The following is a 25033-nucleotide window of genomic DNA, read 5'->3' on the forward strand; positions in this document are numbered from 1 at the left end:
CCCTAGGGGCTCTGCGGGATCAGAGGCCGTGCGCCCACATCCAGGTGCTGGGCTGACAAGCACATCCTGGCCAGCAGGCACCCAGCCCTCCTCCCCAGCGTCTCCTGAGGCCGCAGCCCCGACTCTTCCCGCCTCCCTCAGGTACTTCCTCCAGCCTGCAGCCCTCTCCCCACTCTGCTGACAGGCGCCCTTGACTGACCTATTTTTAAACTGCTTCAGCCTGATCTGTATACGGGAAAACACCAGTATCTTTGAGGCCTCCTATAATTCCCTTTAATACATGCAACCAATGGGAAAATGTTAAAAATTTGCATGTGCTGATACTGTAACAATTTTGCACATAATTAAGTCAACTAAAAGACAGGTAATGCTCCTTCAAGGTCAAATTCACTGTCTTACCTTTGCTTGGAAAAGGAATTGCAATACAAGCAAGTAACAGAATCAGTCATCTTTTCAAGGGTATGCCTCTTTCTCCCATCTTCAGTATTAATGACGAGGAGCGTGCCAGACTGTGTTCCAGACACAATCCAACTTTCCTTTTCAACAGGAAGATACACCAAGGCAAGGCACAGAATTCTACTATCAGTAACTTCCTAGTAAGAAAAGAAAACACACTCTAAAGGACTTTGGTCTACCGTAAGTGGCTAGAATTTGTACAGAATTATGTAATTCACATATTTAACTTTTTATCTTCTTGCTTTTAATTTTAAAAACAGTGACGATTTTATTTAACTTGCAACAATAAATGAGTTAACTGGCAAAGAAAAAAAAAAAGGTCTGTCTAGAATGTACCTGAAACTAAAATTTAAAAACTGAAAATTATTTTCAGTATCATTTCTCACTCAAAATAACACAAGAACACTGTTCAACCTTAAGAATAATATTTAGGCATAACACATTTCAAAGCAACTATCAAAATATTAAATTTTTTAAGTCTAGAAATTTACCTTATATTTCCCAATACAATTAGTGACCCATCTTGTAAAAGCCAAGCCCAGATCTCCTCTATCAGCCACCCTCAGGTGCTCTGAGTGTTGGCTACTAAGAGCTCAAAGCTGCACCCTTCATTACCTTCAGCCCACAGGGAGCTGGCTTGTTCAGAAGTGGCTGGGAGATTACCCCACTCCTACCATTGGGCAAATTGTGGCTAATGACTGACTGATAAGTGGGACTGACATACCAGACCACTTGCCTGGTGAAAGAATTAATCTGTGCTGTTATCACATTCCAGAGTTTCTTGTGGGTGATGACTGAAAGTTGGAGGGCTACATACAGTACATGGTGTCGAAAGATTGAGCATGAATGCACATACACAAAGCTTGAAGCTAGACTTCCTCAGAAACTACATTTTGCTGAGCTTCTTTCCTTGACCTATGTGGCTTCCCATATCTTCTTTAAAGTTTCTCTCTTCTTGTGCGCTCTGCTTAGTCATTCAGTCATGTCTGGCTGTTTGAAACCCCAGGCTCCTCTGTCCACGGGGATTCTCCAGGCAAGAATACTGGAGTGGGTTACCATGCCCTCCTCCAGGGGATCTTCCCAACCCAGGGATCAAGCCCAGGTCTCCTGCATTGCAGGCAGATTCTTTGCCAGCTGAGCTACCAGGGAAGCCCTCTCTTTCCTTAAATCACTCATATAAAATCCTGTTTCAGGCTCTGTTTCTAGGGATCCTGACCTAAGACATACATTGTGGGTTTTTGTTTTTTTTTACATTGTGGTTTTAAAACAAAATACATACCACTTAATTTCTTGTGAATGCACTTGTTCTAACAGGAAGCTAATTTAATACAAGTCTATATTAGCCCTTATTTAATTTCTTCCTAAGTAACTTTTTTTAAAAAGAACCAGTTGAGTTGCTGCAGTTCCACTTGAAAGTCATGGTTAGTGTCAAGAACCTCTCAGACCTCTTTCTTGGCTAGGCCCCAGACAATCACTTTCCACCCAGGAGTCGGACACAGATAGCTCTGTCACTGTGTCCCAAACCAAACACCGTGCCCACAAGCCCTTCCCTGGCCCTGGCCCCAGCCAGATACTTCACATCTATGCACTGAATGCTCCCAAGTAACTTTTTAATTGGCACAAGCTTTAAAATAGTTCACAAAGCGAGTTTTCTAGAATATCACTAATTTAAAGAGCATTTGGATTTACCTCAGAAGTGTATCTTTCTGTATTTAAGTCAAGAAACGAGAGCTGTCCTTTGTCAGTGTGTCCACAGCCCAGCCAAATCCTCACATTCTTGCTGTTATGATTCGTAGCAACCATGCATTCAACAGTAAAGCTTTTAGGTATTGATATACGTCTCATCAGACAGATTAACTCAGCTGAATTCAAAATGTCAAAGACCTGAGAAGTTTAAAAAACAACACACATCAAGTTAACACATGTCTGTTTGAAAGATTATGATGGTAGTTTAGTCGCTAAGTCATGTCAGAGTCTTTGAGACCTTATGGACTATAGCCCACTATGCTCCTCTGTCCGTGGGATTTCCCAGGCAACATTACTAGAATGGGTTGCCATTTCCTTCTCCAGGGGATCTTCCTGACCCAGGGATCAACCCTGCATTTCCAGCTTGGCAGGTGGATTCTTTACCACCAAGACATCTGGGAAACACCTTGAAAGATCATATCATTATGCATAATGTTACAGTTAAATGTTACAGTTTCATCAAGAAAAATCTAAATTTGTTATTTATACTGTGATCCACCCAGAGCAACAAGATTAACAAACTAGAGATAAAATTACATTAAAACAATACTTATTTTTAAACTGTGCATGGTATACACACTTTATTATGTAGGGTGTGTTTTGTAACTGAATTCTTTGAAAAGAAATCCCCAAAGTGCCAAATTAACAGAAAGTTACCAGAATCAGGAGCTATTCTTCATTCAGTTTTATACCGCAGAAACACATCATGTTGAATACAAATATTCGAACCAACAAGAGACTAGAGCTTCTACCAGTTGAAGGGAAATGAAATTTTGATCTTTGGGAACAAGCTTCCCTGGTACCTCAACTGGTAATGAATTCACCTGCATTGCAAGAGACCCCCAGTTCAACTCCTCAGTTGAGAAGATCACCTGGAGAAGGGATAGGCTACCCACTCCAGTACTCTTGTCTGGAGAATCCCCGTGGACAGAGGAATCTGGCGGGCTACAGTCTATGGTGTCACAAAGAGTCAGACACAACTGAGTGACTAAGCACAGCATGGCAACAAACTCACAAATCACCTCCAGATTCTGTTTTTGTTTTTCCTTCAAGCACTAAAGAACTAGAGAGATGGCATAAAGCCAATGTAAGGAAACAACCAGGAGTCAGGAAAATGGAATTAGAGTCTCGTGTCACAGCCACCTGCCTGCCATGCAGGAGACTCCAAGAAAGCTCCTATTCACCCAGTGCCTCATCTGACAAAGGTATGAGTTCACCTATCTTGCCTAGCACACATGGTATTTTAAACAGGTATGAGAAAGTTTTTGAATACTGTCATATGCTACGAGAAAAAAACCCTCAAGGTGATAGGTAAGCTATAAAATACAAGTGAAATATAAGTAAAAATTTAAAAAAGAAAAAGTAAAACAATAATTAAGCTTTGGAGAATATCACCAAGATATTTTTTTTTTAAGTCTGTGTGATTAATACTGGTAGCAACCAAAATTAAAAAGTAAGACAAGTAGTCAACATGATTATAGGTTGTCTGATAAAGGTAGTGTACATGTCCTCAGCTATTTCTCAGTAAGAAACTGAACAAAAATTTTTCAATTAATTGTTATACAAAATTGAGAGTCCAAAATATAAAAACACCTCTTATTTTGATATATTAAATGTTTTATTTAAAACATAGTAAGAGGGCCTTCTCTGGCAGGCCAGTGGTCAAGACTTCCACTACAGGGGGCGAGGGTTTGATATGGTCAGGAAACTAATATCCTGCATGCCATGCAGTGTGACCAAGAAATAAAATCAAAATAAAATTTAAAAAACTATAAGAGTTCTATTTCCAATAATATGATAGAAAAGGTTATTTGGGCAAGAAATTCAGACTTAAATTGAAGAAAGTAGGGAAAACCACTAGACCATTCAGGTATGACCTAAATCAAATCCCTTATGATTATACAGTGGAAGTGAGAAATAGATTTAAGGGCCTAGATCTGATAGATAGAGTGCCTGATGAACTATGGAATGAGGTTCGCGACATTGTACGGGAGACAGGATCAAGACCATCCCCATGGAAAAGAAATGCAAAAAAGCAAAATGGTTGTCTGGGGAGGCCTTACAAATAGCTGTGAAAAGAAGAGAAGCCAAAAGCAAAGGAGTAAAGGAAAGATATAAACATCTGAATGCAGAGTTCCAAAGAATAGCAAGAAGAGATAAGAAAGCCTTCTTCAGCAATCAATGCAAAGAAATAGAGGAAAACAACAGAATGGGAAAGACTAGGGATCTCTTCAAGAGATACCAAAGGAACATTAAATGCAAAGATGGGCTCAATAAAGGACAGAAATGGTATGGACCTAACAGAAGCAGAAGATATTAAGAAGAGATGGCAAGAATACACAGAAGAACTGTACAAAAAAGACCTTCACAACCCAGATAATCACGATGGTGTGATCACTGACCTAGAGTCAGACATCCTGGAATGTGAAGTCAAGTGGGCCTTAGAAAGCATCACTATGAACAAAGCTAGTGGAGGTGATAGAATTCCAGTTGAGTTATTCCAAATCCTGAAAGATGATGCTGTGAAAGTGCTGCACTCAATACGCCAACAAATTTGGAAAACTCAGCAGTGGCCACAGGACTGGAAAAGGCCAGTTTTCATTCCACTCCCAAAGAAAGGCAATGCCAAAGAATGCTCAAACTACTGCACAATTGCACTCATCTCACACGCTAGTAAAGTAATGCTCAAAATTCTCCAAGCCAGGCTTGAGCAATATGTGAACCGTGGACTTCCTGATGTTCAAGCGGTTTTAGAAAAGGCAGAGACACCAGAGATCAAATTGCCAACATCTGCTGGATCATGGAAAAAGCAAGAGAGTTCCAGAAAAGCATCTATTTCTGCTTTATTGACTATGCCAAAGCCTTTGACTGTGTGGATCACAATAAACTGTGGAAAATTCTGAAAGAGATGGGAATATCAGACCACCTGATCTGCCTCTTGAGAAATTTGTATGCAGGTCAGTAAGCAACAGTTAGAACTGGACATGGAAGAACAGACTGGTTCCAAATAGGAAAAGGAGTACGTCAAGGCTGTATGTTGTCACCCTGCTTAGTTAACTTACATGCAGAGTACATCATGAGAGACGCTGGTCTGGAAGAAACACAAGCTGGAATCAAGATTGCCGGGAAAATATCAATAACCTCAGATATGCAGATGACACACCCTTATGGCAGAAAGTGAAGAGGAACTAAAAAGCCTCTTGATGAAAGTGAAAGAGGAGAGTGAAAAAGTTGGCTTAAAGCTCAACATTCAGAAAATGAAGACCATGGCATCCGATCCCATCACTTCATGGGAAATAGATGGGGAAAGAGTGGAAACAGTGTCAGACTTTATTTTTCTGGGCTCCAAAATCACTATAGAAGGTGACTCTGGCCATGAAATTAAAAGACGCTTACTCCTTGGAAGGAAAGTTATGACCAACCTAGATAGCACATTCAAAAACAGAGACATTACTTTGCCAACAAAGGTTTGTCTAGTCAAGGCTATGGTTTTTCCTGTGGTCATGTATGGATGTGAGAGTTGGACTGTGAAGAAGGCTGAGCGCCGAAGAATTGATGCTTTTGAACTGTGGTGTTGGAGAAGACTCTTGAGAGTCCCTTGGACTGCAAGGAGATCCAACCAGTCCATTCTGCAGGAGATCAGCCCTGGGATTTCTTTGGAAGGACTGATGCTAAAGCTGAAACTCCAGTACTTTGGCCACCTCATGCGAAGAGTTGACTCATTGGAAAAGACTCTGATGCTGGGAGGGATTGGGGGCAAGAGGAGAAGGGGACGACAGAGGATGGGATGGCTGGATGGCATCACTGACTCGATGGACATGAGTCTCGGTGAACTTCGGGAGTTGGTGATGGACAGGGAGGCCTGGTGTGCTGCGATTCATGGGGTCGCAGAGTCAGACACGACTGAGTGACTGATCTGATCTGATCTGATCCATATAACGACAATTTAAAATGCTGAAGAAATTATTTTTTAACCTCTTAAAAACATTAGGGATCTGACCACACTATACAGAATTATCAGGCCAAAATATTAATGAAAGGCAGAATCCAGAGAGCTCAGATAAGCCCCAAAGCCTGATTTTCCCTTAAGGCACTGATCTAATGAAGTAAAACTGATTTGTGGTTTTGAATTCCTTGTGCGGCTGGTGGGAAAGAGTTAAATCTAGAGATGCCCAAAGTGGAGAATGTAGTAACAGGATAAAACTGGGATCCCAAAAGGCCACATATTCAGAATAAATGAAAATTAGAAATAAAGCCATGCTCCACTCCCGCTGGTCTATAAGGAAAGTAGCCTTGGGACTTTACAGACACAGGGTGAAAGAGCAAAAGAACCCCGAAAAACTGTTATTCATAAGCTTGCTCAAGATTTGCAAATAAGATTCCCATCACCTAGGTGGTTCAAAAACATCTCAAGCCAGGAACTGAGTTTAAAGCAATTTATAGCAAAAAATATCCAATAAAAGATGTGCAAGACCTGTATGCAGAATTGTAAAATTTTATTGAAAGACACTTAAGACATAAACAGAGAGACAACCCACATTCAAGAATACAGTGAATTAATATATCATAAGGCTATTGCCTATAGATTCAGTGCAAGTCTAATCCAAAGCACAATAGAATTTTCCAAAAAAGTTAACAAAGTGATTTAAAAACTTCTTTGGAAAAACTAGACTAAAGAACAGCTAAGTCATTCCTAAAGGATAACAGTTGCGGGGTGGAGGGGAAGACTATTAAAGCTTCAGAATTAAGACAGGACTGTATTGGAGGAAAAACAGGTAAATTGACCAATGGAAGAGAGTATGTGTGTGTGTGTATCTTTGAGAGTATATCAAAGAGTGCAAAGGGGAAAAAAAAAAATCAATGGAAGACAAAGAAAGAAACAATTTCATAGAAGAAACTGGAAAATAGGTTATCCAAATGGAAAAAATAAAATTGGATATAGATAAAAATACAATTCCTGATGAATTAAGAACTTTATCAAAAGCAAAACTTTTAAACTTTATGAAGAAACCATAGGTAAATATTTTTGTGGCTCTGGGAGAGATAAGGGCCTTTTAAAACAAGATTCTAAAACTAATAGCTAAAAAAGTAAGTACTGTTAAGTTTATCTCTATTAAAATTAAGCAATTCTGTTAAGCAAAAGGCACTCAATAGGAAATAAAAATGCGAACCATGAATTGGGAAAATAAATTTGCAACATACGTAACCAACTAAGTTTTAGTATACAATGTAGAAAAGAAAGAAGCTGTTTTTAAATTTCATTTTTATGCAAATAACCTAATAGAAAAATGGGCAAAACAATGAACAAGCATTTTCCAGAAGAGAAAACATATATATTACCAATGAATATATAAAGAAATGCTCATCCTTATTAGTAATTAAGAAAATGTAAGCCAATGTACAAAACTGAATCCATTTCAAAAATATTAAAAAGTCAGATAGTACAATATTTGAGGAGAATATATTTTAAAAAACAGCTACAATAATATACAGGTGATGGAACTGTTAAGCTGGTACAATTTCTTCAGAAAATGACTTAGACGTTCCCATATTCCATGATTCTGCAATTCAACTCCTAGATATATAACATAAAGCAATTCTTATGCAATTTGCACTAGGAGATGTACAACCATGTTCATAACAGTACTGATAATAGCATAAAACTAGAAAGAATACCCACTGATATGGTCATGGGTAAATACATCGTTGTGCATTCAAACAATGGAATGGAGCAGCCAGGAAAGGAATCAACAGCTATGTTCAACAACATGGATGAAGATCACAAAACAATGTTGGGATAAAAACTGAAAAATCTCAGAACAGCATGTGACTGATTCCATTTTAAATAAATTATGAATACAGGAATATTAAACTGGGTAGTGAAACCTTAAAGAGGAAATAAAAATGATTATCATGAAAGTTAGGAGAGTGGCTGCATTGATAGGGAAAGAGAGTGATGCGATCAGAAAGAGGCATCGGTACGTTTCTGGGATGTCTGCCCTTGGTTTTGTGCCCAGGGTGGTGACAGGATGTAAGAGTTTGCTTTAAAACTGCTTTAAACTGTGAGTGTATTTATATGTTTAAGTGTGTATATATATATATATATATTTTTTTTTATAAATAGATAAATATTTTATGTTCTGCACAAAATATTGATAAATTTTAATGATACGAATACCTGGGCAGAAGTGGGTCTTTCTTGAGGATTTTCTTTCAAACATTTTTTAATTAACTTCTCAACCATAGGCCATGGGGCACAACCATATTCTTTAACTGGATCTAAAACATTAAAAAACATATCACACTAAAATACTGAACAAATCAGAAAGATTATATTTCTTCTCAATATGTATGAGAGGTCCAGACACTGCAAAGGAAACATTGATCTCTATAATCCCACATTTATTATGAACTGCTTATCACTCTTCAAGCTAATTTTGTTAATTATCTCCACTAGAAACATCAAAAAAGAGTCCTTGATTTTTACAGTATAAAAAGAGACACAAATACCAATTGAATAAAAATAGATTTTCATTTCATACCTTCATTTCAAATAGATTTTGAGAACACTTTTGTTCGTATATTAGACTTTTTTGCAAATACTTTTACTTTAATATTCACAGTAGACAAGCATTCAGTTCTCATATGCCCATAGTTTTGGAACATTTGTTTTTAAGTATGCCATTTTTCTGGTCGGTGTAGAATAGAGACCTGAAAACTTTTCCTGGAAAGCTAATTGATAAAATGAGGGAGATGACCCAGATTGTGCATGAACTATTTAGTCAAATAATAATTGATTTCCTTCTGTTGGGAATCTTTAAAGGTCCCCAAAAGGAGATAGTTATCTTCCCTGTAGCTGGAACACAGTGTACACTCAAAACTTTAAGTGAAAAGCAGAAAATATGACAAACAACTAAATATATTTAAAAGAATATTTCAGAATGCAAACTGAAGTAACAGTTAAGGAATGAAAGAAAAAAGTCCTAGAATTTCTTTAAAGCATGAGTAAAAGTGAAGTCACTCAGTCGTGTCCGACTCTTTGCGACCCCATGGACTCTAGCCCACAAGGCTCCTCCATCCAAGAAATTTTCTAGGCAAGAGTACTGGAGTGGGTTGCCATTTCCTTCTCCAGGGGATCTGCCCAATCCGGGGATCGAACCTGTGTCTCCCGCATTGAGGGCAGACGCTTTACCATCTGAACCACCAGGGAACCCCTTAAAGCATGAGGCGACCATTCAAAATAGATCTGATCTCATTAAGCACTCATTTACTAATTCTTGCTAATATTTACTACTAAAAATTATTATAGTAAACAATTTGTTTTCATTCCTGCATAGAAATTACTTCACTCAAGAAAATGAAAATACTCCAAGCTAATGGACACTTAGTAACTCTTTATGAGAAGAAAAGTCACTATACCTGGACTTCTAATAGTATTTCCTTTCCTGAGTATTCTTCTAAATATAATACCTAATATATCAATATTTAGAATACTAAGAAGAAACCCTATATCTTCTATGTTTCTCATATGATTTATATTAACATCACAGAATTTAAGAGTATTCATGCATTAAACAAAAAAATTATCAGTTGTAAAATGAATTATTATATAATAAAATTAAATAACTTAGAAATGAAGCTGCTACATTAAAATATAATCATCTTTATTGTAGATAAAACTTACCGGGTAATTTCCCTTGTATTGCCAATTCATCAAACTCATTTGGAAACTTCAAACCCTCTGCTATTCTACCTCCAGTTGTCAAAATGTCATAAAGTAGCAAACCAAATGAATAAACATCAGCTTGTTGGTTATAAATAACATTTCCTCTAGCAACTTCAGGTGCACGAAAACCTGAAAGGAAACAGACACATTAATAAATATGCTCAAATCCAGGGCTTACACACCCAAAGAAGTATATATTTAGGCCTGTATGCTGATGAACAGGAGATGAGTCTAAACAGGCCATATCATCTCTAAATGGAGATGTCTTAAGTCAGTTAAAAGCCATGTCCCAAGACATTTCACCCACGGTCAATTTTGAAGAATAATAAGGATAAACATGCAATAATAAATTATTTAGTGATGTTTCACAATTAAATAAAGCCTAAAAGGGGGAAAAACTACATCCTTCTTAATAATAACTATTCTCAGGGTAGTATTTCAAACAGAAGAGGAGACAGGAGGCAGATTTGCAGATTTTTTTACTCCAAGTCACTTTAACCTGGCTAAAATGTTAATGGACTTATTGTTTCAAGAACATGTGACTCTACTGCTTCAACTCAGTTGAAAACTAAAAAGAAAACCACAACTAAAATGAATAAAAGCCCTCTATCTCAAGTGAAGGTTCATGCCTGAAATTCTTTTATAAGGAAATAAAACCTTTCATCTCACAATAAAGATAAATCATTTTAATCACTTGAGAAAAAAAGAGTAATTTCAACATTACCTATAACAATAAAAATATTAACAATCTAAAGAAATCCAACTATAAAGAAAATAAGTTAAATACTGTATACTATGCAGTAGCTTAAAATAATTTTTAAGATGTTATAATGTAAATGAAAAAAATGTATAATATAATTCTGAATAGACAAAATTATCACCTGAATTAATTTGCTTAGCTGTGATAATGGTATGGCTATTATGCAAGCAAACACCCTTATACTAAGAAAATACTAAGAAAATACATGCAAATACATTTCAGGATGACACAGCATGATATCTTCAACTCAATTTCAAAGACTCAAACAGAAAAGAAAGAGAACAACAATGTGGCAAAAAGTTAATAATAAAATTATATGAAGGGAATATAGGAATATATTATACTATTCTTTCAACTTTTTCATAGGCTGAAACATTTTCAAAATAAACAGTTAATGGGAATATGCAAAATTAAAACTACAAAGAAATATATCCAAATGTAACAACAATTATTTCCAAGTATAGAAATTATGAATAGCTTTTATTTTCCTTTATAATTTCAAATTTTCCACAATGAACATATATGATTGCTATGGTAAATATATAGCCAGAAAAATATAACAAAGTATGAATTCATATCCTTCAAGAAGTAAACGACTGAATTGAGAAACTGTTTTTAACAGTACTTCTCAGTGAAAGACAAAGCTCATCAACCCTTCAACAAGCTAGGAGTCAAAAGGATGGAGACAACAAATTTGAGCATGATAACCTCTACTGAACTAATTGTAAACATTCTCTCATGAACATTTTGCCGCATTTATTCCTCTTCTCTTTCTCTGTTACCATTTCCACACATTTGTATCTGTGTGTGTGTCTTCTTCCTTCTCTGTCATTCCCTCTCACTTTTTTTCATTCTCTCCTTGTCTTTGTGGATGCACATAAAATATTTGACATTATATTAAGTTGAAGATAAAATATTTCAAACCTAAGTACAATATGTATCCTTAAGATAAGGATACATGGGGATCTTTAGGCAAGAATATTGGAGTAGGTTGCCATTTCTTTCTCCAGTGGACCACGTTTTGTTAGAACTCTTTTCTATGACCCGTCCATTTTGGGTGGCCCTGCATGGCATGGCTCATGGCTTCACTGAGTTATGCAAACCACTTTGTCATGACAAGGCTGTGATCCATGAAGGGGATCTTAAGAATCCTTTGGACTACAAAGAGATCAAATCAGTCAATCCTAAAGGAATCAACCCTGAATATTCATTGGAAGGACTGTTGCTGAAGTTGAAGCTCCAACACTTTGGCCACCTGATACAAAGAGCTACTCATTGGAAAAGACCCTTATACTGGGGGAGATTGAAGGGAATAGGAGAAGGGCATGGCAGAGGATGAGATGGTAAAATAGCATAACTGACTCATTGAACATGAATTAGAGCAAACTCCAGGAGACAGTGGAGGACATAGGAGTTTGCTGCTGCATCACTTCAGTCGTGACCAACTCTGTGTGACCCCATAGATGGCAGCCCACCAGGCTCCCGCATCCCTGGGATTCTCCAGGCAAGAACACTGGAGTGGGTTGCCATTTCATTCTCCAGTGCATGAAAGTGAAAAGTGAAAGTGAAGTTGCTCAGTTGTGTCCAACTCTTAGCAACCCCATGGACTGCAGCCTACCAGGCTCCTCCACCCATGGGATTTTCCAGGCAAGAGTACTGGAGTGGGGTGCCGTAGGAGTTTGGCATGCTACAATTCACAGGATCACTAAGAGTCAGACATGACTTAACAACTGAACAACAGGATAAGGACATTTTCTAACATAGCTATAATATAATTCTCACGCCTGAGTGAAAGAATTATATAAGTAGTTAAGATAGTTCTAAAATAGATCCCTAATAAACTGTACCTATGACATAATGTATATATATCACAACAGTTTCTAATTTGTATCACTATAGCATTTTACACACACCTTCCTGAATAGGCAGGTGAGAACTTTCCATTTTACAAAGAACATAATCATCACGAAAGTGTTAGATGTTTTCCTAAGGACACACAGAAAATAAATGGTAAAGTTAAGAGTACTTAAAAATTGTGGTTGGATCTCACAGCAGGCTGGAGGCCAGCCCTACTCACCAGCATGCCTCAACACCAGCTGCAGTTCTACACAACTGGAGGGTGTATACAGCCCACACAGAGGATACTCTTTGAGCACCTGCCTCTGGGGGCCATGTGGGACTGTACTTCTGATTCACAGAGTATATCTCCTTAATAAACCTACTCCTTCAATAACAGGAGAGATCACAGACTTAGTCAATACATACAAACAAACGCAGAAAATGAGGCAAATGAGAAGACAGAGGAAGCCGTTCCAGTTGAAACAACAAAACAAAACTTCAGAAAAATAAAAACAGTGATAAGAAATCCTCTTCATGAAGCATTCAAAGTAATGGTCATAAAGATGCTCAATGAACTTGAGAGAATAATGAAGGAACACAGTGAGAAACTGAACAAGGAAAAAACACAAAAATTCTAAAACTAAGTTTATAACTGAACTGAAAAATCACTAACAGGGCTCAATAACAGATTAGATGAGGTAGAAGAATAAGTCAGTGATCATTCTAAGATGATGGAAGACAGAGCAATGGAACTCATCCAGATAGAGAAGTAAAATAAAAATACTGTTTTACATGGACATACATTAAAGTACGTTTGTGACAGCATCACCCAGAATAACATCTGCATTATAGAGTTTTCAGAGGGAGAGGAGAGAAAATGGCAGAAAAATTATTTCAAGGAATAGTGGTAACAGTCTATAACAAATATAAACAAAGACATCACTTTGCCAACAAGTCAAATCTATGGTCTTTCCAGCAGTCACGTACAGATATGAGAGTTGGATCATAAACTAGGTGGAGTGCTGAAGAATGGATGCTTTTGAATTGTGGTGCTGGAGAAAACTCTACACATGGACATCACCAGATGGTTAATGTCGAAATCAGATTAATTCTATTCTTTGTAGCCAAAGATGGAGAAGCTCTACACATTCAGCAAAAACAAGACCTGGAGCTGACTGTGGCTCAGATCATCAGCTCCTTATTGCAAAATCCAGACTTAAATTGAAGAAATTAGGGAAAAACACAAGTCCATTCAGGTAGAATATAAATCAAATCCCTTATGATTATATAGGGGAGGTGATGAATAGATTCAAGGGACTAGATCTGATAGAAGAGTGCCTGAAGAACTATGGACAGAGATTCAGACCATTGTACAGGAGGTTGTGACTAAAACCATAGCCCAAAAAAACAGATGCAAGAAGGCAGCGTGGTTGTCTGAGGAGGCCTTACAAGCAGCTGAGAAAAGAAGAGAAGTGAAAGGCAAATGAGAAAGATAAACTCATCTTAATGCAGAGTGCCAGAAAATAGCAAGGAGAGATACGAAAGACTTCTCAAGTAAACAATGCAAAGAAATAGAGGAAAACAACAGAATAGTAAAGATTAGAGATCTAGTAAAGAAAATTAGACACCAAGGGAACACACTTCATTAAAAGATGGGCACAATAACAGACAGAAACAGCAAAGACCTAACAGAAGCAGAGGAGATTAAGAGGTGGCAAGAATACACAGAAGAACTGTTGGGAAAAAAAAGAAAAAAGATCTTAATGACCCAGATAACCACAATGGTGTGGTCACTCACCAGAGCCATACATCTTGGAGTGTGAAGTCAAATGGGTCTTAGGAAGCATTATTATGAACAAAGCAAGTGGAGGTAATAGAATTCCAGCTGAGCTATTTCAAATCCTTAAAGATGATGCTTTGAAAGTGCTGCACTCAATATGCCAGCAAATTTGGAAACCTCAGCAGTGGCCACAGGACTGGAGAAGGTCAGATTTTATAAAAATCTCAAAGAATGGCAATGCGAAAGAATGTTCAAACTACTGAAGGTTGTGGCTGTGAGCCGTGTGCTACACTGGGATTCGCAACCTCCGGAAGAAAGGATTTCGAACCAGACCCAGAGATGAGGCTTGACCACTCAGAGCTTTTTGTGTAGCAAAGTTTTATTGAAGTATAACAGAGATAGGGAAAGCTTCTGACATAGACATCCAGAAGGGGACAGAAAGACTGCCCCATTGCTAGTTTTTAGCAAGACAATTTGCGTTTGTTAGTAAGCTTCTAATCAGAGGAGAGAAACGCCTCAAGGCTGAGGGAGTTTCACCAGGCTCTTCTCCCACAATATGCACTTTTGAGATCGTGTATATAGTGACACGAGGTATGTCATCCCCAGCCATAAAACAATTAACATGAATACTGGTTTGCGGAGCCATTATCTGCACAAGGTTTGAGGAAAAAAAAAAAAAAGTCTGCCAACTGTAGTTTATTCTTTTGCCACTTGGGGAACCTCGGGCCTTCCTACCTGTTACCCTCTCACTACTGCACAATTGTGCTTATATCATATGCTAGCAAGCCCAAAATCCTTCAAGGTATGCTTCAACAATACAGGAACTGAGAATTTCCAGATGTACCAGCTGGATTTAGAAAAGGTACAGGAGCCTTGTTGTTAACTTATTCAACATCTGCTGCATCATAGAAAAAGCAACGGGAATTCAAAACAAAACAAAACAATCTAATTCTGATTCACTGACTACACTAAAAGCTTGGACTGTGTGGATCACAACAAACTGAAAAATTCTGAAAGAGATGGGAAAACCAGACCACCTTACCTGCCTGCTGAGAAACCTGTATGCAGCCCCAGAAGCAACAGGTAGAACTGAACATGGAACAACAGACTGGTTCAAAATTGGGAAGGGAGTACAGCAAGGCTATATACTGTCACCATACTTATTTAAACTATATGCACAGAACATCATATGAAATGCCGAGCTTGATGAAGCACAAGCTGGAATCAAGATTGCTGGTGGAAATGTCAACAACTTCAGATATGCAGATGATACCATATTAATGGAAGAAAGCGAAGAAAAACTAAAGAGCCTTTTCATGAGTGTGAAGCAGGAGAGTGAAAAAGCTGGCTTGAAACTGAACACTCAAAAAACTAAAATTGTGGCATCTGGTCCCATCACTTCATGGCAAATGGAAGAGGAAAAAATGGAAACAGTGACAGATTTCACTTGGGCTCCAAAATCACTGCAGATGGTGACCGCAGCCATGAAATTATTATACACTTTCTCCTTGGAAGGAAAGCTATAACAAACCTAGATAGTGTATTAAGAGCACAGACATCAGTTTGCCAAGAAAAGTTCATATAGGCATAGATATGGTTTTTCCAGTAGTCATGTATGGATGTGAGAGTTGAACCATAAAGAAGGCTGAGCACCAAAAATTTGATGCTTTCGAAATGTGGTGTTGGAAAGACTCTTGAGAGTCCCATGGACTGCAAGGAGATCCAACCAGTCCATCCTAAAGGAGATCAGTCCTGAATACTCACTGGGAGGACTGACGGTGAAGCTGAAACTCCAATACTTTGGCTACCTGATGCGAAGAACTGACTCATTGGAAAAGACCCTGATGCTGGGAAAGATTGAAGGTGGGAATAGAAGGGGACAACAGAGGATGAGATGGTTGGATGGCATCACCGACTTGATGGACATGAGTTTGAGCAAGCTCCAGAAGATAATGAAGGACCGGGAAGCCTGGCGAACTACAGCTTATGGGGTCACAAAGAGTCACATATGACTTAGCGACTGAACAACAACGAAGACTCTTTAGAGTCCCTGGGATGACAAGGAGATAAAACCAGTCAATCCTAAAGGAAATTAACCCTGAATATTCATTGGAAGGACTGATGCTTAAGCTCCCATACTTTGGCCACCTGATGTGAAAAGCTGACTCACCGGGAAAGACCTTGATGCTGGGAAGGACTGAAAACAAAAGAAGAGGGAGGCAGAAGCTGAGATCGTTGGATAGCATCACTGATCAATGTTCATGAACTTGGGCAAACTCCAAGAGATAGTAAGGGACACAGAGGCCTGCCATGCTGCAATCCATGGGTTCACAAAGGGTCAGATATGACTTAGCAACTGAACAGCAACAACAAATGGTTGAAAATGTCCCTAATCTGAGGAAGATTTCCCTAATCCAGTCCCCAAACCTCTAAGATAAACAAAAAGAGACACACACCAAAACACATAATCATTCAAATGGTAAAAGTTAAGGATAAAAGTAGCAAGCAAAGCAACATATTACATACAAGCGAAATCCTATGAGACTATCAGCAGACTCTTCGGCAGAAACTTTACATGCCAGAATAGAGTGACACGGCATGTTCACAAAGTGCTCAAAAGGAAAAAAAAAAAAAAAACCTTCTAACCAAGAATACTCTACCCAACAAAGTTATCACTGAGAACTGTAGAAGAGATTGGGAATTTCCCAGATAAACAAAAGAAAAAGGAGTTTACCACTTTTTCACTGTCCTCTTTCACCTTCACCAAGAGACTCTTGAGTTCCTTTCTCTTTCTGCCATAAGGGTGATGTCATCTACATATCTGAAGTGATTGATATTTCTCTCAGCAATCTTGATTCCAGCTTGAGATTCATCCAGCCCAGCATTTCGCATGATGTACTCTGCATATAAGTTAAATGAGCAAGGTGACAGTATACAACCTTGACGTACTCCTTTCCCAATTTGGAGCCAGTCCATTGTTTCATGTCTGCTTCTGTTGTTCCTTGACCTGCATACAGATTTTTCAGGAGGCAGGAAAAGTGGTCTGGTATTTCCATCTCTTGAAGAATTTTCCAGTTTGTTGTGATCCACACAGTCAAAGACTTTAGCATAGTCAATGAAGCAGAAGTAGATGCTTTTCTGGAAGTCTCTTGCTTTTTCTAAGATCCAAGGGCTATTGTCAATTTGATCTCTGGTTCCTATGCCTTTTCTGAATCTAGCTTGAAGTTCTAAAGCCTAGCTTGAAGAATTTTGAGCATTACTTTGCTAGCATGTAAGATGAGTGCAATAGTGTGACAGTCTGAACATTCTTTGGCATTGCCTTTATTTGGGATTGGAATGAAAACTGACCTTTTCCAGTCCTGTGGGCACTGCTGAGTTTTCCAAATTTGCTGACATCTTGAGTGCAGCAATTTCCAAGCATCATCTTTTAGGATTTGAAATAGCTCAGCTGGAATTCTATCACCTCCATTAGCTTTGTTCATAGTGATGCTTCCTTTTTTTTTTTTTTTTTTTGTGATGCTTCCTAAGGCCCATTTGACTTCACACTCCAGGATGTCTGCCTCTAGGTGAGTGATCACACCATCGTGGTTATTTGGCCATTAAGATCTTTTCTGTATAGTTCTTCTGTGTAGTCTTGCTACCTCTTCTTAATCTCTTTTGCTTCTGTTAGGTCCATACCATTCCTGTCCTTTATTGCATCCATCTTTGCATGAAATGTTCCCTTGGAAGCTCTAATTTTCCTGAAGAGATCTCTAGTCATTCCCATTCTATTGTTTCCATATTATGGCTACTTTAAATAATGCTGCAATGATCATTAAACCGCGTACGTCTTTTTGAATTAGTGTTTCTATTTTCTTCAGGTAAATGCCCAGAAGTAAAATTGAAGGATCACACAAAATTTCTATCTTCAATTTTTTGAGTAACCCCCACCCATATAGTTTTTGGAGGCTAAATTAAATCATCCAATTATTTATTATTCATTCAAAAGATTTATTGTGTATCTGTTACATCAAGGTACTATTAAAAAACTTAAAACCTTTGGCATTTTCCCACTTGTTAGAAACTGTTAGACTGTTAGAAACATTAGGATTAGACTTGTAAGTTCTTAGAGTAGGGAGAGACTTGAGGGGTCACTTAGTTTAAATTTTAATCTATGGCACATAGCTTTTTACATTAGTTGTTTTTTTTTTTTTTTTTTATCCCTTTAGATAGCAATCCACAGATCTTATGGCTGCACAAAAGGTTACAATTTTTCTCAAAATTAGTCAGAGACAGTAAGGAAGATAATTTTGAGGATACAGAAAGGAATATTTACTTCAATAAGGAAATGGTTTCAACCTTCTTATCTTCCCCCTTTCAAAATATAAGTACCTTCACTGACATAATCCCCAGTAGGAGAATGTAATGCCTACTTATATAGCCAGGAATTACCTCAATTATTAAAAAAAAAAAAAAAAAATGCACTCAAGTGCTTCTTGAAATTCAACCAATGTATTTCTAATGATTCTATTTCAACCAATGAACTTCTAATGATCTTATTTCTTGACCATGCTAACAATTTCTTCTAAAGTCATCTATGGAAAACAGATGCCTTTAGGAAAAATCTCCCTCAAATAATAAACTCTAAATGATGACAGGACTTTAATCCTTCTGATGGACTGGTCTAGATTAAACATATTGTCATAAATAGCAATAAAATGACATTAAATCGAAAAGGTATATGGAATAACATGAAATATACTACCCACAACTATATCTTTAAATACAAAAATGCATAAAGCATTACTATAATTCGTTTCTCTGAAAATGATAAATCTACTTGAAAATCATTAATTTCAAGAACTCTGAGTAAATAACACTTTAAATCAGACTGTCCTACAAAATTACATACTTAAAACATTGATTCCTCTACCCAAGCAGAATGACACAGCACTGAAACTGAATGGCGGACTTAGACCCAAACATGCAGGAAAGATGTGACAAAGGTGACACTCAAAGTAGTGGAGAAAAAGACAGAGTTAAATAAATGATAACAGCATAAGTTCTTTGATAAAGAAAAAAGGAGTAGCTACATTATTCAATACAACTAATAAACTCTTGATGAACCAAAAGTTTTAACATAAAATGTAAATCTACATTTATGTGGCTGATTCATGTCAATGTATGGCACAAACCACCACAATATTGTAAAGTAATTAGCCTACAATTAAAATAAATTAATTAATTTTTAAGTACTAAAAATATTCCAATTAAATGGATAATACTGGAATTTAAAAGGCCTCCCTAATCACTCTATCAGAGATGGGTGGTGTAAGCCAACAGGTTGAGAACTGGGGAATACATTGTCTTTGGAGAATTTTAAATATGCAGCTACCTGCACAGGATAGTGACTACTGACCCTGCCTTTGATATATCACTGACTAAACATGTCAGGAAAAAGTAAAGATTATTTTGTCTAAAAGAATCAGACTCAGCAATAGCATAATATCATAAACAAGTAAAAGATAAACCCTAAACTGAAAAAACTCTGCAATACATGAGAGACAAAGAGTCAACATTAACTGAAATCAGCTTTACAAATAAGTAAGAAAAGTAGATAAATGAGTAAAGACAGAAAAATATACAAAACATGAAAGGAAAAATACATGTCCTATATATAAATAGATATTTGAAAAATAAAAACATTAAACTATCACTTTTTGACTATTAACTTCATGAAGACTAAAAATAATAACAAACCCAGAATGGAAAATAGGTATTATAATTCAAGTATTGATGGAATTTGAATTGATAAACCTTTCCAGAAGGCAAGTAGTATTTCAAAATTCAAAATATGCCTATCCAGCAATATGATCCTTAGAAATCTACTGTTTACAAATTAGCTTCATAAATGAAACATTTTTAATTTACAAGTCTTTTAATTAAAGCTTTTTAATATTTCAAAAGGTTAGAAAAAATAAACATCAAGATAAGATATAGTTAAGTGAATCACTAAAATATTATGTAAATGCTAAAACTGATATTTAACAAAGAAAGATTTCCCTGAAATAGTAAGTAGAAAAAGAAGATAAAGAAGTAGAATTTACAATATAATATGTATATAAACCTCTTAAGCACATCTAAATCTAGATATATCTCTGTGTTACCAAAGTGTTATTATTTCACTAATTTATGAGAAATACATCTTTCAACCTGCTCAGTATCAATCACTGCTTTCACATCAGGACCTTACATTTTTAAAATAAAATCTTAACTTAAAATGACTTGCTTGAACTACTCATCATGGAGTCTTTCACTTCAAAAACAAAAATGGGGAGAGGAGGGGATGGATGGCATTAAAACCTAAGCTACCAACATAACATTTGATTATCAATCTAAACCATAAGATCCTCCAAGCTACTCTACATGTATCCTTATCACTGATGACTTCCCTGGAAGAGCAACTGCAATTTCTTCAAAATTTTTTGCCTTGTATTTAACTATGCTGGTGACCATAGTAGGAACAGGAAAAATAACATTTCAAGCTATTCAGTGTATTCTCACTAAATTTAATTTGGGATGAAAATGAATATTTTTAACATTGCTTGTCATTAGAAGGCTAGAAATAGAAACGTTTACCGCCTGTTTACAAAAGGACAACGTTGTCATCTGATCTAACACTGCGAATGATCTATGGTGGGTATAGACTGTACTACTGTACCACATGGACACTCTGTTTAGCATCAATGACCCTCAAAAACTAGAAAATTCAAGCACTTACTAAAATCCTAAATATACATTGTTGTATTAGGCTGTTCAAATAAGTCATTTATTTAAATATGTGTCACTTCTACTTCTAGGTAAAAGAGAACTAGGGACTAGACTTACTATCCTGCATAAAACAATGAAATAACTAGACAACAAAGATGAAATTCTGAATACTGGGAAAAGAAGACAGTGATCCCTGAGAGAGAGCGAGCAAACAAGGTGGGTTCTCCGAATGCCTTTCAGAGGACTGGAAAAAGGGAAGGCAAACAGAGCTGGGCCCCTGGTTAAGAAGACAAAGCAGAAGCTGGGAAAGCAAGGGCAGATAAGGAATGTGCCAAGTGTGGTGCTAAACCCTTTATATGAATTTCTCATTCCATTTTTACAACAATCCCTAAACAGATACTATTATTAGGTACTGCTGTTTAACCAAGGAAAGGAATTAGGTGATTTCTCCAGCCCCAACTAGTAAGTGGCAGAGCAAGGATTTAAACTAAGACACTCTGACTTCATAGCCCAAGTTTAATAGAATCTATTTAAAGTAATTCACATTTGCTTCATTTGTGTTTGAACACAAGTCTAAATCCTATACTCACTCTCTTAACATTTTGTTTATATCACAGGCTCACACTCTCAAAATCTAGAGTAAATTCTAATCATCTTATAAAAAAATTTTTTACAAATAACATTTTCCCTAATGAGAAAGGTACCAAAATTTGACCTGCCTATCTTATAATTGATTAATATAGGCAATGACATTGTTTATATGATGCAAAGACAGGAATCACTTGGAGATCATTTAAATAGCCTCGATGTCTGGGCTCCGTGGTGACTCCATGGTAAAGAATTCACCTGCAATGCAGGAGACCGAGGTTCAATCCCTGGGTCAGGAAAGAGAAGGAAATGGCAACCCATTATAGTATTCTTGCCTGGGAAATCTCATGGAGAGAGGAGCCTGGTGGGCTACAGCCCATGGGGTCACAACAAGAGTTGGACACCACTTCGCAACTAAACAACAAATGTCTGGGCTCCACCCAAACTAGTTAAATCAGAATCCTGGGACCCACACATTTGAAAGTCTTTCAGAAGCTCCAAACATGTGCCCACACGGAGGGCTCCTGCTCCACAACTGTAAATGACACAACCCCAGGGGAAACATTCTTAAGCCTACATGCTATCTAGTTACAGCCAGAATTAAAAACACAACCAAATAATCCTCCATCTATCACTTAGAACACAGGGCATTTCTTGCACAAATTATTTCTACATTAGTACATTTTGCCTAAAATGTCTCCTCCTGCTTTTCTATCAATATTTGTTTATTATTTTCTTAAATCTCAAACTTCTCCTTTAAGATGTAATTTCAGAATCACCTTCCTCTATAGGAAGTCCTAAAGACCTATGGCTCAGTTAAGGACTTGCTCCTCTGGACTATCACTGTGCCTTGAACTATATCTCCTGTTGAAACTGACACAATGTTTTATAATTATTGTTTATAGCCCTATTTTTCCTGGCAAAGTGTGTGCTTCTGGAGGAAAAATTTCACATTTATTCAGGCACATTCTCCAAGTTCACCACTAAAGCAACTGCTAACACACTTGGAGCAACTGCAATATGCCAGTCCTTCTCTATGTTACTTACATGGATTGTTTCATTTTATCCTTACAATAACTCTGTTGAAATAGGCATTATTTTTCTCATCACAATTTACAGAAATGAAAATTGAGTCCCAAAAAATGAATCTTGATGAACACCACACAGCTATGTTGCTGCTGCTACTGCTGCTAAGTCACTTCAGTCGTGTCCGACTCTGTGCGACCCCACAGACGGCAGCCCACTAGGCTCCTCTGTCCCTGGGATTCTCCAGGCAAGAGTACTGGAGTGGGGTGCCATTGCCTTCTCTGACAGCTATGTTAAGTAGTGTTAATACTTAATCTGATGTTAAGTAGTAACACCAGATTGGTATTTGGTGTTTATAACATTCAATATATTATTGCCAAATGTATGAATAAATGAATAAAAAATAAGAATATTTTCCCCTAGAGAATTATTATAACAAGTACAATGTTAAAATAATTGGGAAAATATGATTCATCTAGAAACTATATTTTTCAGATAAGGCTGCATTTTTACAAATGGAATGAATTAAGATCCATAAATCAAAGATACAAGAAATTTATAAATTAGGTCTAATTATATACGACAAACTACACGTAAACATATACTTTCTTTTTACTTTCAGAAAAGTCTGAGTAGAGCATGTTTCATAATTCCTATCAGACGATAGGTATAACCAGAGAATAACATTTTTGTTTACCCGAAGACTGTTGTATTTCTATGGATGTTGACTGAGTGAAAGCCATCGGTCAGTATCCATCTCAGTCAATAGCACATCTGTCATAAGGCCCAGAATTAACTGTTAATACCAGCCGGATATAATATAAACATAACCAACTGACTGAGTTAAAATTGAATCTCTTTAAATTATTTGAGGTTGAAATTTTCCATCCCATAGTTACCTTTCAAAATGTAGACAGACATGGTGCTGTGGTTCTTGCCAGTAACTGAATTGTTAACACCTTTGCCCACAAGCTGTGATGGTTGCTGGTTGGCGCTGTGCTCTTAGGAGGCACAGGTTTGTATCCTGTGTAACCCTAGACAAATTTTAATAGTCCCTAAGCTTTAGTTTCCTTATCTCCAGACTAGGAGTAGTAATATAACTTATGTCAGAGGGTCATAAGGATTAAATAAGACAATCAAACCATGAAAAGGGCTAAGTGTGAGACAAGCACCTCTGTTAATGCCTTGAAAGGTTTGCTCCCATCACGTCCTTCCCTGAGACAAGAGTAATGAACCCGCACTCACAGTCCACATGGGGTGAATACACCACAGTAAGAGTTAGTACAAAAATATACAAGAGTTTAACAAACACATGGTCTTCTGTTTCTCTAAAATTTCTAAGTTAAACCTTATATTGTTTCTCACAAAGTTTCAAGTATAACATTAACAAAGAAGATTCATCAAAAAGGAAAAGAGAAGGAGAGAACTAAAATCATATGAGTGGTAATGATCTTCCACTCAAACATAATTGCCCTGGGGAAGGAATTATGATGGTGCTAGCAGTGGTAACAATTACTGTTATTTAAAAAGTTTAAATTTGAGTTTAGGGCTGATGTGATTAAAAGCGTTCTAACAACAATAAATACAGTAATGATAAAGAGAAGCTCTAAGATACAGCTAGGAAAAATGCTTACTATGCAGCCTGGGGAAAAAGGGGGCAGAACAGAAAGGATCAGGCTCTGGGTTTTCCTGTCATGATCTTTCTCCTTTACCTGTGTTACTGCACATTGATAAAACAGATTAAAAGGGATCAGGAACAAGTATCTGACTTGATATGAAAAATCAGTTGGATATTGAACTACAGGCAGGTTTTGACCCAAACCAGGAAGTAAGACACTTAAAATGAAGGGTCGTCTATATATAGAAAACTATAAAACACTGGTGAAAGAAATCAAAGAGGACACTAATAGATGGAGAAATATACCATGTTCATGGATTGGAAGAATCAATATAGTGAAAATGAGTATACTACCCAAAGCAATTTATAGATTCAATGCAATCCCTATCAAGCTACCAACAGTATTCTTCACAGAGCTAGAACAAATAATTTCACAATTTGTATGGAAATACAAAAAACCTCGAATAGCCAAAGCTACCTTGAGAAAGAAGAATGGAACTGGAGGAATCAACCTACCTGACTTCAGGCTCTACTACAAAGCCACAGTTATAAAGACTGTATGGTACTGGCACAAAGACAGAAATATTGATTAACGGAACAAAATAGAAAGCCCAGAGATAAATCCACGCACATATGGACACCTTATCTTTGACAAAGGAGGCAAGAATATACAATGGATCAAAGACAATCTCTTTAACAAGTGGTGCTGGGAAAACTGGTCAACAACTTGTAAAAGAATGAAAC

General features: G+C 37.1%; 1 protein-coding gene across 3 annotated transcripts in view; it reads right to left on the minus strand.

Moving 5' to 3' along the window:
* Window positions 1-25033, minus strand: part of LRRK2 (leucine-rich repeat kinase 2) — a 207764-nt gene that overhangs the window by 17963 nt on the left and 164768 nt on the right. For all 3 annotated transcript variants that reach the window (XM_010841504.1, XM_010841503.1, XM_010841505.1), the window contains 4 exons: window positions 9887-10057; window positions 8381-8481; window positions 2146-2340; window positions 400-593 (listed from right to left, as the gene is read on the minus strand). In XM_010841504.1, coding sequence (XP_010839806.1) covers window positions 400-593; window positions 2146-2340; window positions 8381-8481; window positions 9887-10057 — 661 coding nt within the window. The remainder of the gene's footprint in view (window positions 1-399; window positions 594-2145; window positions 2341-8380; window positions 8482-9886; window positions 10058-25033) is intronic.

Source organism: Bison bison, unplaced genomic scaffold (genome assembly GCF_000754665.1).
Source record: "Bison bison bison isolate TAMUID 2011002044 unplaced genomic scaffold, Bison_UMD1.0 scf7180017864163, whole genome shotgun sequence".
Taxonomy (NCBI): domain Eukaryota; kingdom Metazoa; phylum Chordata; class Mammalia; order Artiodactyla; family Bovidae; genus Bison; species Bison bison.